This window comes from Thunnus albacares, chromosome 17 (assembly GCF_914725855.1).
Source record: "Thunnus albacares chromosome 17, fThuAlb1.1, whole genome shotgun sequence".
NCBI classification, from domain to species: domain Eukaryota; kingdom Metazoa; phylum Chordata; class Actinopteri; order Scombriformes; family Scombridae; genus Thunnus; species Thunnus albacares.
The window spans coordinates 546,206-568,743 of record NC_058122.1 but is presented as its reverse complement, the minus strand read 5'-3'; the positions used below and the strand labels follow the sequence as shown (position 1 = coordinate 568,743).

The 22,538-nt window shown below is 39.4% G+C and overlaps 1 protein-coding gene across 1 annotated transcript in view; it reads right to left on the bottom strand.

Annotated features, from left to right (window-relative positions):
• Positions 1 to 22,538, bottom strand: part of LOC122966796 (junction plakoglobin-like) — a 99,720-nt gene that overhangs the window by 59,528 nt on the left and 17,654 nt on the right. Inside the window, exons 6-9 of the mRNA XM_044331123.1 lie at positions 5,021 to 5,222; positions 4,775 to 4,919; positions 4,584 to 4,687; positions 3,701 to 3,820 (exon numbers count right to left, since the gene is read on the bottom strand). Coding sequence (XP_044187058.1) covers positions 3,701 to 3,820; positions 4,584 to 4,687; positions 4,775 to 4,919; positions 5,021 to 5,222 — 571 coding nt within the window. The remainder of the gene's footprint in view (positions 1 to 3,700; positions 3,821 to 4,583; positions 4,688 to 4,774; positions 4,920 to 5,020; positions 5,223 to 22,538) is intronic.

The following is a 22,538-nucleotide window of genomic DNA, read 5'->3' as shown; positions in this document are numbered from 1 at the left end:
AGTGCTTCAAACACAGTCACTAGAGGCACTGCAATGTTTTGGACCAGAAGATGACAAGTGCCAAAGCCACATTGGGTAGGCAGACCATTACTCTGGAAGATCTAGAGAACTCAATCATCCGCCAAACCAAAAAGCAGCACTTCCCAGAGGAAATGGCAACATTGCAAATGGCAACATATGGTGTCAAAAAGACAAATAACATCTACAAACTTGACCCAGTGTTAAAGGACGGTGTGTTCAGAATAGGGGGACGCCTGAGTAGAGCAGCTATGCCAGAAGAGGTTAAATTCCCTGTCATGCTCTCCAAAAGTTCCCATGTGTCCACACTCATTGTAAGACACATGCACGAAAGGACTGGAAGAGCCCACATTCTCTCTGAGCTTGGCAAAAGATACTGGATACTCACATTCCTCAAGACATTGGCCTAGGAGATGGAGTTGCAGCCATTTTCAACTCAAGCCTAATCATAAACCCTAGACTTAAATTTAATCATAACTCATCTGAAAGCCTTGTTCTTAGTCTCTTTCACCCAACCTGGAAAACTTTACCGTCCTCCTTGTCCATACTCTGAATTCCTATCTGAATTATCAGAGTTTTTATCAAACTTAGTCCTTAGTACAGATTAATTGTAATAGGTGATTTTAATATTCATGTGGACGTCGATAATGATGTCTTGGCACTGCGTTTATCTCATTATTATATTCAATTGGCTTCTCTCAGTGTGTAAATAAACCCACTCACTGTTTTAACCACATCCTCAACCTTGTTCTGACTTATGGGATTGAAATTGAAAATTTAACAATTTTTCCACAAAATCCTATTTTATCAGACCATTACTTAATAACTTTTGAATTCCTATTACTGGATTACACACCATTAGACAAAAATGTCTTCACTAGATGTCCATCTGATAGTGCTGTAGCTAAATTTAAGGAAGCAATTCCATCAATACTGAATTCAATGCCATGTCTCAATACTACAGAGGACTTATGCTAATTTTAGTCCCTCCCAAATTGATAATCTTGTTGATAGTGCCACAGGCTCATTGTGAATAACATTCGACTCCATTGCCCCTTTGAAAAGGAAGATAATAAAACATAAAATGGTATAACTCCCAAACCCGCAAATCAAAGCAAACATTGCAAAAATTTGAAAGGATTTGGCATTCCACCAAAGTGGAAGAATCTCACTTTGTCTGGCAAGATAGTCTAAAAAAATATAGGAAGGCCTCTGTAATGCTAGAGCTGCCTATTACTCAGCATTAATAGAGGAGAATAAAAACAGCCCTAGATTCCTTTTCAGCACTTTGGCCAGGCTGACAAAGAGTCATAACTCCATTGATCCATGTATTTCTATACCTCTCAGTAGTAACAACTTTATGAGCTTCTTTAACGATAAAATTCTAACTATTAGAGACAAAATTCACCACCTCCTGCCCTAAACAGGCACTGATTTCTCCTCAAACACAGGCACCTTAGAAACAGCTGTAAATCCTGACATATATTTGGACTGTTTTTCTCCAGTCGACTTTTCTGAACTAACTTCAATGATTTGTTCAGCTAAACCATCAACCTGTCTCTTAGATCCCATCCCAACTGGGTTGCTTAAAGAAACCTTACCCTTAGTTAATGCTTCTTTACTAGATATGATCAGTCTGTCTTTAGTAAAAGGCTATGTACCATAGTCCTTTAAAGTAGCTGTAAGTAAACCTCTTCTTAAGAAGCCTACTCTTGATTCAGGCATTTTAGCCAATTAAAGACCTATATCTAATCTTCCCTGTCTCTCTAAGATCCTTGAGAAAGCAGTCTCTAATCAGTTATGTGACTTTCAGACTGCATCATAGCACAGAGACAGCACTGGTGAAAGTCACAAACGATCTCCTAAATGCATCGGACAAACGATTTCTCTCCATACTTGTCTTGTTAGATCTTAGTGCTGCATTCGACACAATTGACCATCACATCCTATTACAGAGACTGGAACATTTAATTGGCATTAAAGTAACTGCATTAAGCAGACTGATTTCAGTTTGTACATGTTAAAGATGAATCCTCCATGAAGGCAAAAGTTAGACACGGAGTTCCACAAGGTTCTGTGCTTGGACCAATACTATCCACATTGTATATGCTTCCTTTAGGTAATATTATTATGAAACACTCCATGCAGATGCAGATGATACCCAATTATATTTATCAATGAAGCCTGATGAAACCAATCAGTTAAACAAACTCCAAGCATGCCCTAAGGACATGAAGACCTGGATGACCTGCAATTTTCTACTATTAAACTCAGATAAAACTGAAGTTATTGTGCTTGGCCCTTAACACCTTAGAAACACATTATCTAATGATATAACTACTCTGGGTGGCATTACCATGGTCTCCAGCACCACTGTAAGGAATCTGGGCATTATCTTTTATCAGGATATGTCCTTTAACTCCCACATAAATCAAAATTCAAGGAATGCCTTTTTTCACTTACATAATATTGCAAAAATCAGACACATCCTGTCCCAAAAAGATGTTGTTACTCCTAGGCTGGATTATTGCAATTCCTTATTATCAGGCTGCCCGAACAAGTCTCTAAAGACTCTCCAGCTGGTCCAGAATTAGCTGCACATGTACTAACAAAAACTAGAAAAAGAGATCATATTTCTCCCATTTTAGCTTCGCTACATTGGCTTCATGTAAAATCTAGAATAGAATTTAAAATCCTTCTCCTAACTTACAAAGCCCTTAATGGGCAGGCATCATCATGTCTTGAAGAGCTCATAGTACCGTATTACCCCACTGGACCACTGCACTCCCAGAATGCGGGCTTAGTGGTGGTTCCTACAGTCTCCAAAAGTAGAATGGGAGGCAGAGCCTTCAGCTTTCAGGCTCCTCTACTGTGGAACCATCTTCCAGATTTGGTCCGGGGGGCAGACACCCTCTCTACATTTAAGAGTAGGCTTAAAACTTTCCTTTTTGATAAAGCTTATAGTTAGGGCCGGCCAGGTTTGCCTTGGATCAGCCCTTAGTTATGGTGCTATAGGCCTAAACTGCTGGAGAACTTCCCATGATGCGCTGAGCTCCTCTTTCTTCCTCCTCCTCTCCATCTGTATGCATTCATGTACCATCAATGCATGTTACTAACTTAGCCTCTTCCCTAGAGTTTTTTGTGTTTTCTCATCTCACAGGAAACCTTGGGTTGTCCTGTTAGTGTCCTTCCCCGGCTATTGCTGCTGTTATTGTTATTGTTATTGTTATGATTGTTGTTATTCTGCCCCCCCCCCCCCCCACCTCTTTCTCTCTCTCTCTCTCTCTCAACCCAACCAGTCAACATTATGACTAAGGGTCTCATAATCATTATTTAAATAGTCAAAAATTTTTACATTGTGTCTCATACTGATTACTGTGTACATCAAAGTTACCATTTTCAAAAATCATTACTGAAAGAGTCTAACACTGTTAAAGTCATAATAATAAAAATACACACTCTATGTGGATATGCACATCTATATACTTTTTACTTTTTGTCCAGGGCAGTTTTTCATTTCACTAATGCTTTTGCGGGAACAACCGCTTGCACATCATCTTGCAGCAGATTAAAACCCATAGTGTTGTAACAACATGGTAAATTGTCATAATGTGACCAAAACATTCAGATGTCCCCATACTTTTGGCCATGCAGTTTATCATTTCATAATTTCCATGGCTACCTTGTTGCGTGAGTTGTTACAGGTGAGGTTGGACAAGATGCCAGTGGCACAGGTCAACATGTTGACGTCATCTGAGCCCAACTGGGTGACCAGTATCTGCAGCAGACCATCTAACCCCTCCTGGAGAGAGAGACCAATGGAGACAGAGAGAGAACAAATGAACAAATCATAGCAGTGCTATAGCTCCTGCTTACAGTAGTAGTAGTAGTAGTAGTAGCATTGGCAGTAGTAGTAGGAGGCATTTACAGTGTTAGTGGTAGTCACACTGGCAGGAATAGTAGTGTTGGTAGCATTAAAGGTGCACTGTGTAGAATTTAGTTGCATCTAGTGGAACTGACTTGGCATAAATGGGATATAATATACATAATTATGTTTTAATTAGTGTATTATCACCTAAAAATAAGAATTGTGTTTTCTTTAGAATGAGCCCTTTTATCCACATGGGGAGCTGGTCCTCTTCCATGGAGCCAACCATGTTGCACTGCCATGTTTCTACAGTATCCCAGAATGGATAAACAAGACACTGGGTCTAGAGAGGGCCTTTTGTGCTTTTTGCAAGTTTCATGGCCACCATAGGTTCTCCTACACGCTTGGAAGGGAAGGGACAGGGCTATTCATTTGGTTGCAATCTTAAATCTTGGTGCCACTAAATCACAGTGGTCCTATAACAATAGTAGTGGTGGTAGTAGCATTGACAGTAGTAGTAGCAAGCAGGTAGATCTGGGTCTGAAAAGTGAAGCCAATGCGTAACTGACTTAAACCTGCATTCTCTCTAATGGCCAGCAGGGGGCAAGTCCCATTGTATAGTAGCACTGACAGGAGTAGTAGTGGTGGTAGCATTGGCAGTAGTACTAGTGGTAGTAGTGCGTGAATCAATACATACCTGTTTGGTTGCAGCATCTGACAGGTTGCGGAGAGTCCACAAACAATTCTGGATCAGACGCTGACTGGAACCTGTGAGGTGCTGACCCAAAGCCTGCATACCACCTGGACAGAGGTTTAAAAATATGTAAACATACTATACACCCATCACCACTCAATGTTCTACATTCATGTTCAGTGATGTTGACATACCAGCCTCTACTATTGCTGGCTTGTTGCTGGGACACACAGACAGCACTTTGAGCACACGGCTGGTGGTCCACAGCAGCTTCTCATAGTTGTAGTTCCTCATGATGAATACCAGACCCTCTGGGCCCCCATTGGCTAGTATGATTAGCTGGTAAGAAACAAGTAAGTGTAATTCTGTAATAAATAAGTGGATACAACTAGGATTTCCTGTCCGATGTTGAAGGTTCATACACCCCCACCTCTTCTTACCTTGCTCTCCTGGTTGCCGTAGGACAGGAGCTGCAGACAGTCAGTGGTAATGGCCAGGAATTTGGGGTTGCTCTTTTTCAGTAAGGGAACCATCCTCTGTAGGCCGTCGGCAAGACGCACCGCCATCTTGGCCCCCTCTTGGTGCAGCAGCAGATTGTGGAGGGTGGTGATGGCATAAAATAAAACTGATTCCACCGGAGAACTGCATGAATGAGATAGAAAGAGAGGAAGGAAAGCATATAGAGATTTCATCAAATTAACTAATTTCAAGGAGCATTAAGCAATCCATGAGCTTTATTGACCCCTATCAGCTGCCAAAATCTCATTCTACACAAGTTTGTAGGATATGGGTGATGATGCCTCCATCATTAAACAGTTGAAAATGGAAGTTGTGTGTGTGTGGGTATGTGTGCTAGCGTGGGTACGTGAGTGCATGCATGCTTGTGTGAATGTGTGCTTATGTATGTGAGTGGCTAAAACATTTCAGTTCAAAAACATTAAAATGTCAGCACTTTTAACACTTTTCTTTCAGCTTGGTGTTCACTCCATTTACCTACAGGCAATTTGCATCATCACTACAACTAGGAATGCCAAATATTATCATTTTAGATACACTGCAAGATTGATACACTCATATGGGCTGTATGGAGGACTTGTGTAAAAGGCAGGATTGCGTTTGGACTTGGACCTGACCTGGAATGAGTGCCAGGTCACGGTGACCTGTACCGATGCCAAACATGTCAGTCCACCAAACCAAAACAGGAGACATTTGGAGATATTGGGAAAGAGGCGGAATACCACACACACAAATAGTGCAGGGACGCCCACTCAAATTTGGTTAAAGTCCAAAGATAGGTGAAATTTAGAAATGTCCCATTCTTCTTTAGAATTTAGGATAGCCAAAAAGTCTGGTAAACAGGATGAGACTTGTCACGCAACTCGAACACATACACACACACACAGCCTGTCTTCAGTATAAAAAGGCATGTCACGTTATGTAATGTTGGAATTTTCTCTGTCTACGTCGTTGGTGAGCCGTTGTGAAATAAAAGAGATCCCCCATCTGACACCTTTGTCTCGAACATTTTGATTCCTCTGTTGTCTGCCTCTTTCTGCCACAACAACATCATTTAAAAAGACAAAATAAGTATTAAGTCAGCTTTTCACATGCATGTGCACAGGGTGCTTCATGTTCACATGTAGCCCATGTGTCATGCGACATGGGGTTGTGTATGTCATGTGGATCATTTGAGGTGGGAAAGGGTATAAGTCAGGTGGAGGAGTGGTGTTATAAAAAAGAGGCGATGAAATGGGGGTTTTATGCATGTTTTTGTCCTTTTATAAGATGTGACTGAGGCATGATCTAACAAAAAATGTGGATTATTTGAATTGTTCAAAGAAAAAGGGGCATGTTTTTAATAACCTTTTTGAGGTATATACGTTTAGAATCAGTCAAGTCATGTTATCAACTTTTGACAAAAGATTGTCTGCTTTTGTTCATCACCTCCAAATCCTTTCATCCATGGATGCTGCTACATTGGGCTGTCAATCATTTGTTGTCAAGTCTACACCATCAGTACGGCTGTTTTTGGCTCATCGCTATTGTTCAGTGGTGTAACTACACAAGGTTGCAGTGGATTTTTTAAGAGGTGGTCCACTATGACAAAGAATATAAGGCTACCATATACTGAGATGCCATCAGAGTGTCTTTTTCTGCCAGCTCTTCTATTTGTTATGGAGTGCTGTGAGGCTAGTGTGTGAAGAAAAGATGTTCTCCCATCAGCAGTGAAAACGCAGTGATGAAGTGAAAAAGGTGACTATTGCAGTGATAAAAGTTTATCATTTGTGTTTTTAATTTCAATGTATAATTTTTACCATATTTTTGAACAAATCAATTTGTACATCCACAAACAAGCCCGACATCAGAGACTGAACTGTCGCTTGCTTCCAATGATTCCCGTAAGGGTAGGCATTCCCTTCAACCACAGCGACAATAACGTCAGACTGTTTCATCTCTACTCAGTGTCAGCAACAATCACCAAACTTCCCGCGCTTCCAGGTTCATCGCCAGAGCGACTCATCGCCAGAGTCAGCAAGCGTGACGTCACAGACCCATCACTGCCTTCACGGCCACAGCCTGCATCATCCGCACCCCCGGTGGGAGCCAGGTCGTATTTCCCCCTGTGCAGCAAACATAGCCAATGCTTTTCTAGAAGCTTCAAGTTCCATCATAGTTAACGGCACCAGGAAGTCAGTTGCTAATTTATGTCACCTCAGTAAGGTCTATCGTTATGTGTATTGGATTGCTAGTTACCATGCAATTAATCTAACGTCACTTCAGTAACGTCTGCTGTTATGTATATCGGTAACATCCATTATTACATGCACCGGGTTGCAAGTCACTAATACAAATAATCTAACATTACTTCAGTATTGTCTGCTGTTACATGCACCTGTTGCAAGTTACTAATACAAATAATCTAATATCACTTCAGTATCGTCTGCTGTTACGTGCACCGGGTTGCAAATTACTAGTACAACTAATCTAATATCACTTTAGTATTGTCTGCCGTTACGTGCACCAGGTTGCCAAATACTATAACTACTCTAACATTATATCAGTAACATCAATCGTTATGTGCTTTGGGTTGCAAGTTACTAATACAAATGATCTAACATCACTTCAGTATCGTCTGCCATTACATGCACCTGGTTTAAAGTTACTACTACAACTAATCTAATGCCGCTTCAGTAACGTCTGCTGTTTCGTGCACCGGGTTGCCAAATACTATTAAAACTATTCTAACATCATATCTTTAACATCCATCGTTATGTGCACTGGGTTGCAAGTTACTAATACAACTAATCTAACGCCACTTCAGTATCATCTGCTGTTACATGCACAGGTTGCTAAATACTATAACTACTCTAACATTATATCAGTAACATCTATCGTTATGTGCTTTGGGTGGCAAGTTACTAATACTAAATCAAACATCACTTCGGTAACATCTGTAATGGCAAGTTCCTAATACAAATGATCTAACACCACTTCAGTATCGTCTGCTGTTAAGTGCACCAGTTTGCAAGTTACTAATACAACTAATCTAATGCCACCTCGGTAACATCTGCTGTTATGTACACTGGGTTGCAAGTTACTAATACAACTAATCTAACGTCACTTCAGTAACGTCTGCCGTTACATGCACCAGGTTGCAAATTCCTAATACAACGAATCTAATGCCACTTCAGTATCGTCTGCTGTTACATGCACCTGGTTGCCAAATACTATTATAACTATTATAACGTCCTATCAGTAATATCCATCGTTATGTGCACTGGGTTGAAAGTAATTAATACAACTAATCTAACCTAACTTCAGTATCGTCTGCTGTTACACGTACCACGTTGCAAGTTAGTAATAGAACTTAGAATAGAGCAGCCAACTCGAGTCAGGGCATCTGGCACCAGGATGCCAGCACCCCCTGCCACTCACTTCCAGCAACCTCAGCAGCCAGTTTAGTCAAGGCATCTGGCACCAGCGCCCCCTGCCACCCAATCACAGCAACCACAGCAGAAACGCCCAGACAACACCACCTCTATATAGGTGCTGTTCTTTCTGCCAGTTTTCTGCCGCCTGCTTTTCAGACTTATCTTATTTCTCAGATGACACCATCTCCCTCTCTCTCAACCCAACTGGTCAAAGCAGATGGCCATCCACCTAGAGCCCGGTTCTGTTTGAGGTTTCTTCCCATTAAAGGGGAGCTTTTCCTTGCCGCCGTCGCCAAGTGCTTGCTCATGGGGGAATGTTGGGTCTCCGTAAATTAAGAGTATTGTGTTGACCTGCTCTATACGAAACACGCCACGAGATAAATTAGTTGTGATCTGGCCCCATTTAAATATTGACCTGACTACTCAAAACAAACTAAAAATAGATCAATCTGGTCAGCCATACCCAATTTTACTTCAAAGTTCATTCTCTGCTAATCCTTTTGAGACCAACACAAATACTTGCCATTCCAATTCATTTTGCCAGACACTCATTCAGGATCAGAGCCACTGCTTCAGCCTTCATACAATTCAATTCACTTCATACAAGCCATCATTCCTCCCAAATGTATCATCACTACACGCATTGAGATCTCAAGATCTCAGATCTCCTCAACCTTATCTTAAGTAACTAGAGGTTTTTGGGGGTCCACTGTTGCCCGGGTGTTACAGCGGATTCCCCATAAGCTTCCCCACAACGCAGCCAGCAACCGGAAGAACTATGCATATCTATCATTTTCCTTAATAAATCATCCAAACGTATCCTGTTGATGGTGTGGTCCTTGCCAGTGAATTGAAGCTATTCAGAGACGTTTCAGGAGCAGGACCACACCTCAACCATGCCAATTCTGACATTCCTATAAATACCACCTAATCCTCTCCTCTTCTTCCGCTCTCGTATTCTGTGCCCTTCCCCCCACTCTATTTCTCTCTCCGTTTCTTCATGATTCTCCTCTCCTTTGTAGGGTCCTGAGGGGGTCCACTGTTGCCCGGGTGCCGCGGCGGATTCCCCAAAAGCTTCCCTACAACGCAGCCAGCGACCGGAGGAACTATGCATATCTATCGTTTTCCTTAAAATGATCCAAACACATCTTGTTGATGGTGTGGTCCTTGCTAGTGAAACATTTTTCAACATCTAATGAGACAAAAGCTAATATAGTAGAGTGTTTCAACAAGACCCTAAAAAAATGTATGTGGAGGTATCTAATAGCTATCAATTCACACTGTTACACAGATAAATTTCAACACATTGTACATGCTTATAATCACTCCTACCACAGATCAATCAATATGACACTGGCTCAAGTCAATAAGGAAAACAAGAGGACAGTTTTCAACAACTTATACAAAGCAAAGGCTTAACCATCTATATTTTTTAAATATAATATTGGTGACAAAGTGAGAATCTCAAAGCTTCGTGGAATTTTCAGAAAGGGTTATCAACAAACTTTTACAGACAAACATTTTATAATAACAGAATGTATACAGCGAAACCCTCTTGTTTATAAATTAAAAAATCTGTGCTGGGGAAATATTGCAGGGATCTTTTTATGCAACACCTAAACTGAATATTGACCATTCTGTGTCATACTCGATAGGTGTGAGGAGAAATGAAAAAAAGTGTGTGGTAACGTAGTGACAGCTTTTTTATGACACTGCCTAGCAATGCATCTTTATCTGTGTACCCTCAAAACAAAATATGGAATAACAAAACAAAGCTTGCAAAGCCTATCAACCTCAAGGAACCATATGAGGTGGGGTTTATTGAGATAAAATGAAGCTACTCCACAGCCTGTCAGAGGAGTGTGTAAAAAGCGAGTTTTACATATCATCCAGTTGTGTAGACTACATCAACCTTAATAACACGTTTTTATATTTATGCGTTAAAATCACCAATCTGGATGGATCCAATATGGGACAACAGGATGAAGTAAGTCTGAACAACTACCCTGGTTGTACACCTTTTTCTCAAGTTGATATAACCTTGGGAGACAGACTGATTTCGCAATCTTCAAACACATACCCATATAGGGGTGTGATAGAATGCCCACTAAACTATGGAAAGGATACACAGTTTTACACAGTAGACACACAGTTTGTACGTGGACTATTTATCAAGAATACCAATGGTTATATGGATGAACATTCGGCTTTAGGTGACAATCAAGGATTGAGACAGAGGGCACAATATACATCTCAAAGTTGATTTGTAGAATTGATCGTTCCTGTTTATGCTGATCTATTTCTAAAAAACGGTATGGATCTCAAAATTAAATTAATACGAGCAAAAGATGAATTTTGTCTAATGGTTCTAGGAAATCTGAACTATCATGTCAACATAGTATCTGCTAGTATTTATGTTAAAAAGGTTTCTATTGCCCCTAGTATCAACTTGGCTCATGCCAAAGCTTTGACCCATGCTACTGTAAAATACCCATGTATGTCTAATAAATTTTTCCATTTCTGCTGGTAACAAAATCTGTAATCAAGACAATTTATTTTTGGGGTAGATCCCAAAGTTTATTGGCATGTGTTTTGTTGATAATGAGGTTTTAAATGGTGCCTATGGCAGTAACCCGTTTAGATTCCAGCACTATGATACTGAGTCTTTAGCTATATATGCCAAAGGGCATACATATTGAGATATCCAACCGTCACAAGGTGCTCTTCGACAACTATTGACACAAATAGGAATGAATACCATAGAGCTAATTTCGGTCATTAACAGCATATCAAAAGAAACTTGTTTTCTAAGGGTATTTGCTTGTGACCAACTACCCGAATATGTTCAGGAATCTGCTGTGCTTGTAGTCAACACAGATCCCTCTCATTTAGGAGGTGCACACTCGTTGGCAATGTATATTACAAAACAGAGGTGTTTGTTTTTTTGACTCTTTTGGAGATGACCCATGGCACCCCGATTTCCCTGATAGCATATCCACTATTCTTGAGATTAACTGTGGAAATGTGTTTTATTCTACTAGGCAATTGCAAGACAAATTTACAACCACTTGTGGCCAACACTGTGACATTTTTTTATTTAATATTCAAAAAGGTCTGTTCTACCACTGTATATTAAAAAAGTATGGTAATAGTCTTGTTTGTAATGATATAATGGTCTGTAAGTTTGTCAATCAAATTCAACTTGATTTATATCATTGTTTTGATTTCACCTGTGTGCAGTGTGCACAGGTCTGCACGTTTTTGTATATTGTGTTATGATTTCTTTTGTACAACAAATAAAAGTCACAGACAAAAAAGACAATTCAAAGTGTTTAATTCAAACATTTTACACATTTTAAACAAAAGTCAGTTTGTAAACATAGACATGTTAAATAACATATGAAACAGATAAAAATAAAACATAAAAACATAGAATATATACATACATTAAATAAATATAATAATACGAAAATCAAAACTTCCTCTGTCTTTTCAGGTGTTTACCTTTTTTCTTTACACTAGTTACAGGCGCATCTGAAAATGAATATTTATCAATATTGCGAATAGATGTAGTGGAACTCTTGTAACCAGTAATAAGTTCTCTTGCCTGAGTGCTTTGCACTGCTAATAATGGTACATTTAACATAGCAAGAGACTTCCAAAACTCATGCCAATCTATTTGTCTGGAAGAGTCTACAATCTTGTATGGGTATGTGATACTCTTAAACAAACCATACATGTGTGACATTATTAATTACAAGTTCTCCCTGTTCAGTCCAAGATACATCTCTTTATTTTTTCAACAGATCCATAATATACTGTTTCTAATAGGCATATGTTGCATAATCTTAGAAATAATGACATCTTTTGTATCCTCATCACTGTACAGCTGTTGCTTTTCTTTCTATTCATTCCCTCCATCCTCAGGAAGTGATAGTGTCAACAGTCCTTTTTCATCATCCCCCTTTCTAATGACATTTAAAAAAGTTGTAAAACGATACTACAATACTACGATACTGTACTGTTATCTATACTACTATACATTATCCAGCTCACTTTCTACTTTTTGTCTAATAGATTCACGACTGCCAGTTTGTCTTATTGCATCCAGCTGATGCTGTCGAACCAAATACATTTTCTGCATATGTCCCATTTGTGAAAAATAACAACAACTACAACAACAAAGCAAACAAACAAACAAACTAAAACATTTTAGCCTTGTGAGAAAAGACTGGTAATAAAAGGTATGGCAGCTCCTAGTAGTGGTAGCAAAAATCCTCATCCAGTCTGGTTGATCACTTTCTTTTTTTAGAAACACAAATCTTCTTGTCTGCAGTCAATCTAATCCTAGACTGTTCCTTCTTCAAATGTCTGTGCGAACTCATAGTCAAAGGTATTTTCCCTTTTAACACATTCAGGGCTATTTCACACAAAACATGAATAATCTTTGGTGGTATAACTTGATCCACATTTCTATGGATACGTGATGAAATTTCACTAGATCACTTGTTTTTTGGTACATAGACAGCAGGATGGTCTAACAACATATCTGTTCTGAGTCTCAGATTATTTGATATGTTGGCTTTAAAGTCAACTAATAAATACCTGTAAGGTACAGCTGTTGAATTATTAAAAGATTCTAAGAAATATTTTGTCTTGTATGGAAACATCTGTCTGGCTAATATAAAGATTTGGTATGGGTGTCTAGGATTTTTATACAGAACATGATAATTGGTATTCAGATTAATGGTTCTACTGGCCTTACCCTGAATAAATAAATTCTGTACAAGATATATACAACTGAGGTTTCTATGGTGGACATACTATGTTCTAAACTTCTAAATTGCAACTTGCATCATTCTTTAGATCGTCAATGATAAGTAGGTTGACTTTATGTGGTGGGAAAAGAGTGTCGTCATAGAGAAGACAGTAGTCCTTCCACAAAATGTATATCCCTTATTTTTAAAAAGTCATCATATAACACAAGTTAATATATACAACATTATCTATTTTTTCTGGAGTCTGGTGTCAAAAAGCTCAATGTCCATACGGTAGTGTTTTGAAATCAGGAAAGAACCTGTATTTGTTGTACACCACCTGAATGGTATCTGCCTTTGTTGTTATTGGCTCATTCATAGACCGGTTATTCACAAAGCCGTTTACCAGTCTTACTAAGGTGTCCTATGTAACAACTGCTGCATTTTTTGCATTCAGAGTCACCCCCTTGTATTTAATAGCAGTCTTCTTCTTACATATGAAGTATGTGTAGCATTTAGGACCTGCAGACATATATTCTATAATAAAGTCCTCATGCTCTGTCCCTCACAGATCTCAATCATTTATCTCATCTGTCAAATAACATAGATACAGACCAAGAGGAGGAATCCAACTGCTGTCACACAATAGAAATATAACACTGTCTGTATCACAGTACAAAACCCAATCACCTAACTTCATACAGCATGAATCTGGCATGTGCAGCTGTCATGGCACCCACGAAAACATTCACATCTTCCTACAGTCCTACAAGCCTGTGAAGATGAAGGAAAACTGTCTCATGTCATAATCATCACTAAACATCAACTGAATTTTTCAGGGTCACATGTTGCAAGAACGGTCCTTAAACTGAATCTATCCAACAGGCTGTTTAAAATTAGCTTGGTACAGCTTCGGACTGCTTTTTTGACACATATGTTTTCGGGATTCAGCCTTATACCTTCTCTAGCATTGTAATTCTCAATGTATTCACGCTGTGCATCCTCACCAGTCACATGGCTTGGGTAGCCTGATGTCTCCTGCTTACACAAGATGGTGGCGCACGTACGTGCAGCAGCTCAGCACTCCACGAGCCAGCACTCATTAATCAGTATTATTCTAGTCTATTTACTTTTGACGCCACATATGCATACGGTAACATAAAATACAGCTGACACAAACTACTAAGCATCAGTTCAACACACAGTGGCTGTGTTTTCAACAACGAGAACTCTGGCCACAACATCCCGACAGAGCTCGTCAGACCACCGGCATCTCCATGGGTTACTGTTCCAGCTGGAAAGTGACGAAAGCGGCGTACAGAGAGGAAACAGAAGCGAGGCCACCGAGCCGGCGTTCATGCTAAGCTAGCAAGAGACCCATACAAACCTCCGCTGCCAAGTCTTTTCATCACTAATGCAAGGTCACTTGCCAACAAAATGGAATGAATTTACTATATCCATGCAGAAAAACATACAGGATTGCTGTGTTATGGTCACAACGGAAACATGACTCAACCCAATGATCCCAGAGGAGGCTATCGGGCTACCGGACCATACAGCACACCACTCCAACAGGAATAGAGACTCTGGTAAGAGCAGGGGAGGAGGACTTTGTGTATACACGAACAACAACTAGTGCACCAACATAAAGACTATTGATAACCACTGCTCTCCGGACTTGGAATATTTTTCAATTAAATGTCGCCCTTCCTACATGCCACAAGAGTTCACAATTGCCATAATCATTGCTGTATACATTCCTCCGGATGCTAATACTACAACAGCCTTCGGCTATTTGCTAATTACCAACAGCAAACAACAGAGTGCCCACCCAGATGGAGTTTTTGTGATAGCAGGTGATTTCAACCAAGCAAACCTAAAGACTGTCCTCCCAAAACCTTATTAACATGTACAATGCCCCACAAGAGGAAAAAACACACTTGACCATGTTTATAGCAACATCAAACGTGTTCAAGACATCACTTCTCCACCATCTGGGCCAGTCTAACCACAGACTAACAAATTATGGGTGTATTCAAAACACCCCCATTGTTTTCATAACTTTGAACTCGCCTAATCTAATGGAGACTGCTAGGTCTAACTGTACTCAACATTTACTGAGCATTTGCTGACTACAACCCTACGTCAATGACTTCAGGCCAGTGGCATTAACACCAGTAATTGTGAAGTGTCTAGAGAAACTGGTCCTTAGGCACATCAAGGCTGCTCTCCCACCCACCCTGGACCCACACCAATATGCATACAGAGCCACAGGTCAATGGATGACGCCATTTCCAATGCCCTCCACACTGTACTGCTTCACCTAGAACAACAAGGCGCATATGCACAGCTGCTGTTTGTGGATTACAGTTCTGCATTTAACACAGTCATACCCAGCAGATTGTTCTCCAAGCTGTCCAACCTAGGCTTTGAACACAACATCTGCCTTTGGTTAAAGGACTTCTTAACAGACTGGCCACAGTCAGTCAGGATGGGCCCTCACCACTCTCCCACTCTGTCACTCAGCACAGGGGCTCCACAAGGCTGTGTGCTGAGCCCCTTCCTCTACTGTCTGTACACTTTTGACTGTATACCAACTCATAACATGAACACAATCATTAAATTTGCAGACGACACAGCAGTGGTGGGGCCGATCACTGAGGGCAATGAGTCTGCTTACAGAGTGGAGGTACAGAGGCTGACAGACTGGTACGCAGAAAACAACATGGCACTTAATACCAAAAAAACAAAAGAATCATCGACTTCAGGAAGAAGCAGGACGACCACCTCCCACTGCACATAAAAAGACTGCCAAACAGGGCATTTCGATTGTTAAAACACATCATGCTGCACATGTTTGGTTTTTTTCTGTCTTTCCCACTCACATTCCCACATGACCACTACACGAGGATCATAGTCTCTTTTTAGGGCTGAGATTTTTTTCATTATACTGTCTGTACAACACACTATATGCAATCTTACTGACGGGTTGTCATGGCCACTGTAATGAGGCATTAGAGTATGTTTTGTGTTGGTCTATGTTACTACCATCATATGTCAAAGCCAATGTGTCGCTAGGCAAGAAATTTGTTATGTAAATGGCCACACAAAATGATGCCAGTGTTGTACATAGGAAGGGGTCTAAGCCAGTGCACTTGAGAATTGTTTAGCAGTAGACTGTGCATGCCTTCAACATTATTGACACTATAGCGATGCAGCTCTTTCTGGAAGTCAAGCACCTGGTGGCAGACAGCGATACACCGTTGCATGAAAGTGACCCTTTTACTATAAGTCATTGTGTCATACCCATAATAAGAGGGGTCAGGGTAGGGTCCTCTGTAAAACTTATTAGATCTGGTGTTGAATTTGTGAGGGAAATATCCTTTTTCTATATCATCAAACTCTAGAATTGCAGGGGTCTTTGCTAAATGCATAGGGAGAAAGCTAAAGGAATCAATCCACCTCTGCCTCTCATAGTTAGGCTAGGTACAAAACCCTGCTCCGTAAAGTAGTCCAACATGACTGTCAAAGCCAGAGGCATTGTGCACAATGAATGAGTAGTTGGTATATTTTTTGCATCTGAATTGTTTGACGAAGAGTTTCACACAATCTGCACTCAGAGTTTCTCCAGCGCTATTCAGCAGGCACAGGACATCCAGTAGGGGCTGGTAGCCAAGCTGCTGCTAACATTTGCTCAGCTTGTTTCTCTGATAACTTAAGATCCAGACGTTCAGCAGGTTTTTATCTGGAGAGGAATTATCTGCAGAGGTCTTCTTTTCTCGAGAACAAACAGAGCCGGTGATTAAAATAGGTGAAAACACTTAATAAAACAGTTTCATGTAAAAAAATCAGTGTTTCTCTAATGCTGTTCAATGCTCTGATAATTTAACATCCAGACATTCAGCAGGTTTTTACCGAGATTATCCGCAGAGGTCTCCTCTCCAAAAACAAATGTACACAGGGATTAAAACTGTAAAAATACTGAATAAAGCTCTTTGGCGTAAAAAATCAATGTTTCTCTGAAAATGTTCCGTGAGCACAAGACTTCTGGGAGGGGCTGCTAGCCAAGCTGCTGCTAATGTTTGCTCAGCAAAAACGACCAAGATTTAAAAACTTTAACATAAAAATGTGTTTCTGTCGAACAACCACAATGCCGATGTATTATCTTGCATGTGTATACTCTTTGGTAGACGCCATTGTGGTAAACAGCTACAACGCTGAGGTATTATCTTGTATGCGTATACTCTTAGGTAGACACAATTGTAGTGGACAAACATAATGCCTACGAATGCATCTTGCGCACGTATACTCTTTGGTGTAGGGGATATGACACCATTGACAGGCGACCAAATGAAACGTACTGTGACCTTGATTAAAATTACAGATTTCTCTGGGTTTGAAAATTGTTGGAAACATTTGGGATAATGTAAGTACACAACTCAACAAAATACATATCATAGGTCTAGTTGTTTTAAGACATTTTAATGTGGAATAGTTACATATAGCTTTAAGATCCTGTTCATTAATTTGTTGCAAATTTGCAAAAGTTTGTTTTTTGAGAATGTTTTTTTTTTTTAATAACAGCTTTGGTTCTCTTTAAAATAATTTTGTCCAGTCATGGAGTAACAGGTAAAATCAGCAGGGTTTTAATTGCTAAAAGTATGGAAACCTGATCACTGTAATCTCAATATAAGGATATTTGTTAGATATTGTTCAAAAATTAAATCATTAATTTTAATCATGTCCTCATGTATTGATGTAGCAGGATAGTCGTTCCATGTCTGATCCGTTGTTGATATCCATTTGCTGGGTCTTGACAAACATCCTCAACCTGACGGGTCTGTTTAAATATCTACGTGTATTGTCTATGTATTAGACAATTTCATCTGTCATTCTGAGATTAGTTAATTCTGATAAACATTATCACTAGCCATTATGACATGTATTTTTTAAAATATGTTAATGTAGCCTACACAATAATAAACTTTCATGTTGTAGTCCTTTTATGTGTAATCTTTTGCATGTTTGTGCACTGCTTTGCGTGTGTGTAACAAGCAGAGTGTACGCGTGTTGTGCACCCGCCTATGTAGACACATTACTATCTTGATAATGCACCCTTAAAATAACAATGAAATACTGCACCATTGACTTAAGACCAAGTTTAAGTTGGTCAACCGCGCAATCGCTTTCAGCTTCCTCAAGATAGCAACGTGCCAACAATGCACCTGACCACAGGCACTCAGATGGGCGTAAGTGCATTTGCTATTTAAACAATGTGGGCACTGGACGGGAAAATGACAACTGCGTCAGTCTTAAACTAGCAAAGACACTTACATTACACTTAGGGGTGTAAGAGTCATTGCGGGCCCAAAGTCACTTACATCCCAAAACTATTTATATAAGTACATAAGTAGTGACATATTGATGAAGACATACCTCTAAGTTTGGGTTGTTTTGCAGGTGGTGCACCTTCACAGCTATGGCTTGCAGAGTCTAATTTTTGTACCACAGAATTTATTTTGATGAGCTTTTCTGCTAAAAATTTTAAACAAAAAAGACACAGAATACTTAAAATGATTCTCTAAAACTGATCAGATCATATGCACCATTAAAAACATGTGGGATGTTAATTAGAATTTAATTGCTGTCATTCTGTCTATTGTACTGTTTCAGAGGCCTATAATATTTGACGACGGCTCTGCAAGTATTCTCAACAGCCTTATGATCATTGACCAAACCTGCAAAACAAGAAAAAAATCTTTATTTGTTTATACCAAAATCACACATCCTGTGGTCTTTCTAGATGTGAAAGAAAATACAGCATACTGTTGTTGTCCTTGTTGTAGCGTTTCAGCTGTTTAGGTTGTACTTCTCTTTCAACTTTCTCTAGAGGTCAAACAAATCTACACAACATACAAAAAATTATGTGTTGCATGTTAAAAAAATTCTTATATTATTTTTTAACTTCAAGAACCATTTTGGTGAACATATATAACATTAACTCACCATTGTTAGTAGAAGCTCCTTCAATTATTTGCTCTCCATTGGTGTATGCACCTATTAAGACAGATCTTAAGGATAGTAGCATAGTTTTGGGGTATTTTTTGTATAATTAAAATAATAGTTAAATACTCACCATATATCAACACCATGATGATTCCCATGAAAGAAAGGAATGTTCTCACAGTGTAAAGCTTTGTAGAATCGGTTTGTCATCAGCAACAAGATATCCAGGATGAAAAGTACTGTCTATACTGTATCTGTGTGTTGTCTGTCTCTCTTTTTATTGCTAGGTCATCCCTCAGTCACACCTTTGTCAAATACATTAAAGACATTAGATAAAAATCCTTTCAAATACTCATGAGGACATGTCATTGTAATGTCTCAGCATGTAAACACAGGCACCTATTATTATCAACCTTTTGTCAAAGGTTGATAATATGACTAGACTGATTCTCAACTTATATACCAACAAAAAGGTTGTTAAAAACACAAACTTTTTTCTTTGAACGACTCAAATACATCCCCTTTTTTATTGTTAAATCATGCCTCAGTCACACCTTGTAAAAAGACAAAAACATCTGCAAAAACCAAATTCCACCCCCTTTTTTATAACACCACTCCTCCACCTGACTTGTACCCTTTCCCACCTCACATGATATAACATACACAACCACATATCACATGACACATGGGCTACACGTGCACTTGAAAATGTGTGTGATGTGCGTGCCTTGTGCACACACATACACGAGAAAAGGTGATTTATATATACTCCTGACAAAGTATTAGACCTGCTGCAATGGATAACAGACAAAGGCAGTTAACAGAATGAGGGGGAAAAAGAACATATGAAGAAAAAGAGACATAAAGCAGCCTCCACAAAGAAAAGATACAGAAATTTATTATTTTGCCAACACAGCCTTTCTGAATTTGATGTTGAGTTTTTATCCACAGATCATACATCAGTGGAGAATGTTGTAGAATAACATTCTGTTGGAGAAGGAGAAAGAGGATTTTTCTGATATTGTCTATTTTCTATGTCTAACCAGATGACTACACACACACACACACACACACACACACACACACACACACACACACACACAAATAAGTATAAAGAGATACAGGAGGTTGTAGAGGGTGATGATGGAAAAGAACAAAACCAAGCTTACTGAAAAAATAAAAGATAGAGAGAGAGCAAAGGTGGGAGAGTGCATGTTAACAGGCAGAAGTGGAGAGAGACAGAGAGAGAAAAGCTTCATATAGATAGCATTAATGGAAGTCACACACACCAACCCTGCCACTCTCGCTGAAGCTCTTTTAGTTTGTTTTTTTTTAAATTCAATTTCCTTTCATTTTCTGTGTAAATTAAGCCCCAAAATCAATTATGAGTATGAATTATCCTTCCTGTTAAGCCTCAGTGTAAGGGATTAACTATACAGCCCTGCCTGTGGGTTGGAAAGGAAATGCTAGCCTGTTAGCCTCATCTGCTACTGATACTTTTCAGTTGATGTCTGGTTTCCATGTTGAAAGTCAAAAGGTTTCTAAATTTACAACCTGGCAGTAATAATTGTATATGTGTACTTGTACTTGAGCCTGACTCTGCAAAATGTTTACTTTACATTTTCTGACTTGCCTGAAACTTGACTTGTGTCGTGATTTTCTTCTCTTATTTTTACATTTTACTTTATTGATAGACTACTTACCTATAAGTCTGAGACCAAAATTCATATTTAAAAATAACATTATAGACTGTCATAATAAATTTGAAGAAACCTGTAGGTAATGTGCTGCTCTGTAACTACAGTTGCTGCTGTAAGGTTTTCAAACCTCACCTGAGATTCTGTCCTTCTTCTTTCAGTTTGTGAATTTAATTCAGTTCAATTCAATTTTATTTATATAGCGCCAAATCACAAACAAAGTCATCTCAGGGCACTTTTCACATGGAGCAGATCTAGACCATACTCTTTCATTTACAGAAAGAGAGACCCAACAATTCCCCCATGAGCAAGCACTTGGCAACCGCGGTAAGGAAAAACTCCCCTTTAACGGGCAGCCCACGCCTTTACTTGAAGAGTTTACCAACTTTTATGTAAACAGTGTCACAGCTCTTGTCAATCAGATGTATTTGTCTTTTTAATATTTATCTCTTAATTTAGGCGACAAAACCCAAGAGTTTCATGACAGAGCCACAGTGATGCTCAAACCTATCTTTAAATCGTCTCAAAAACTTCTGTTTGTATTATTTTTCAGTCAATTCTTGAACTTATGGCTAGATCTTCTACTATGACATCAGAGCTCATCTGAGAGGCTGCAGCTCACCTGTTTGTGTGTCTCCTTGCTGCTCGGGCATCTGCTGACAGGATTTTCATAAAATGATCCCTGACGGTCACAAACAAATCAGCTGGACAAGCAGCTAATTTAGCTTATAAATAATGTCATGTCTTAATCACACATATGCACTCTACTCTTGATCCACTCATGGAAAAGGGGAGAGACTGTATTAAATAGTAAACATTTCTCCCACTGATTTCTAAGACTAATGTTTGGATTGATTACAGAACATTCTTATTAACTAAGCTTAACTGTTACTGACACTTTGGTTCTTCATTTAAAAGGACCAGATGTCTTAATTTGCTTTTGAGAGGAATTTCCACCAACAGTAATAAAGTTGTTTAATTAAACAACATGGCTGAGCAACAATCACAAATTAGCTAACAACACCTTAGCTCTGAAATAAAATATAATATCAAGTAATCTTAGTTTTGCCCAGTGAAGTTGTTTTCAATTCTATGACATTTCAAACATTTAAACTATAAATACTAACCGCTTCAGATTCTCCACCTCCCTGACTCCACTACCGCTGCTGCTGCCGGGCTACTGCTAGTCAACAATGTGTACAGCTTGAAGTTGAGAGTTGCCAGATGATCAGGTCGAGTATCCTCCATATCCTGCTCTTTCACTCACCATCATAATAGCGCACTTTTTTGCAGAAAACAAACCTGGCATCTTCGCAGAGATCTTGCTGTTAACATAACTCAGTGTTAAAGCAGCTACTTGTTTGAGATCAGTAAAAATAATGGTACGGACAATCCAGCAAAACCTTGATATTTGTAGGGACACGTCCCTACCATCCATACCCACATCTACGCCCATGCAAAATTGAGTACCTGCCTCACCCCTATGGCCTATGGTACATTGACACACCCGATGTGAGTTATGAACATCAATTGATGCAACGCTCCATGACTCTGCCTATGTGTGTT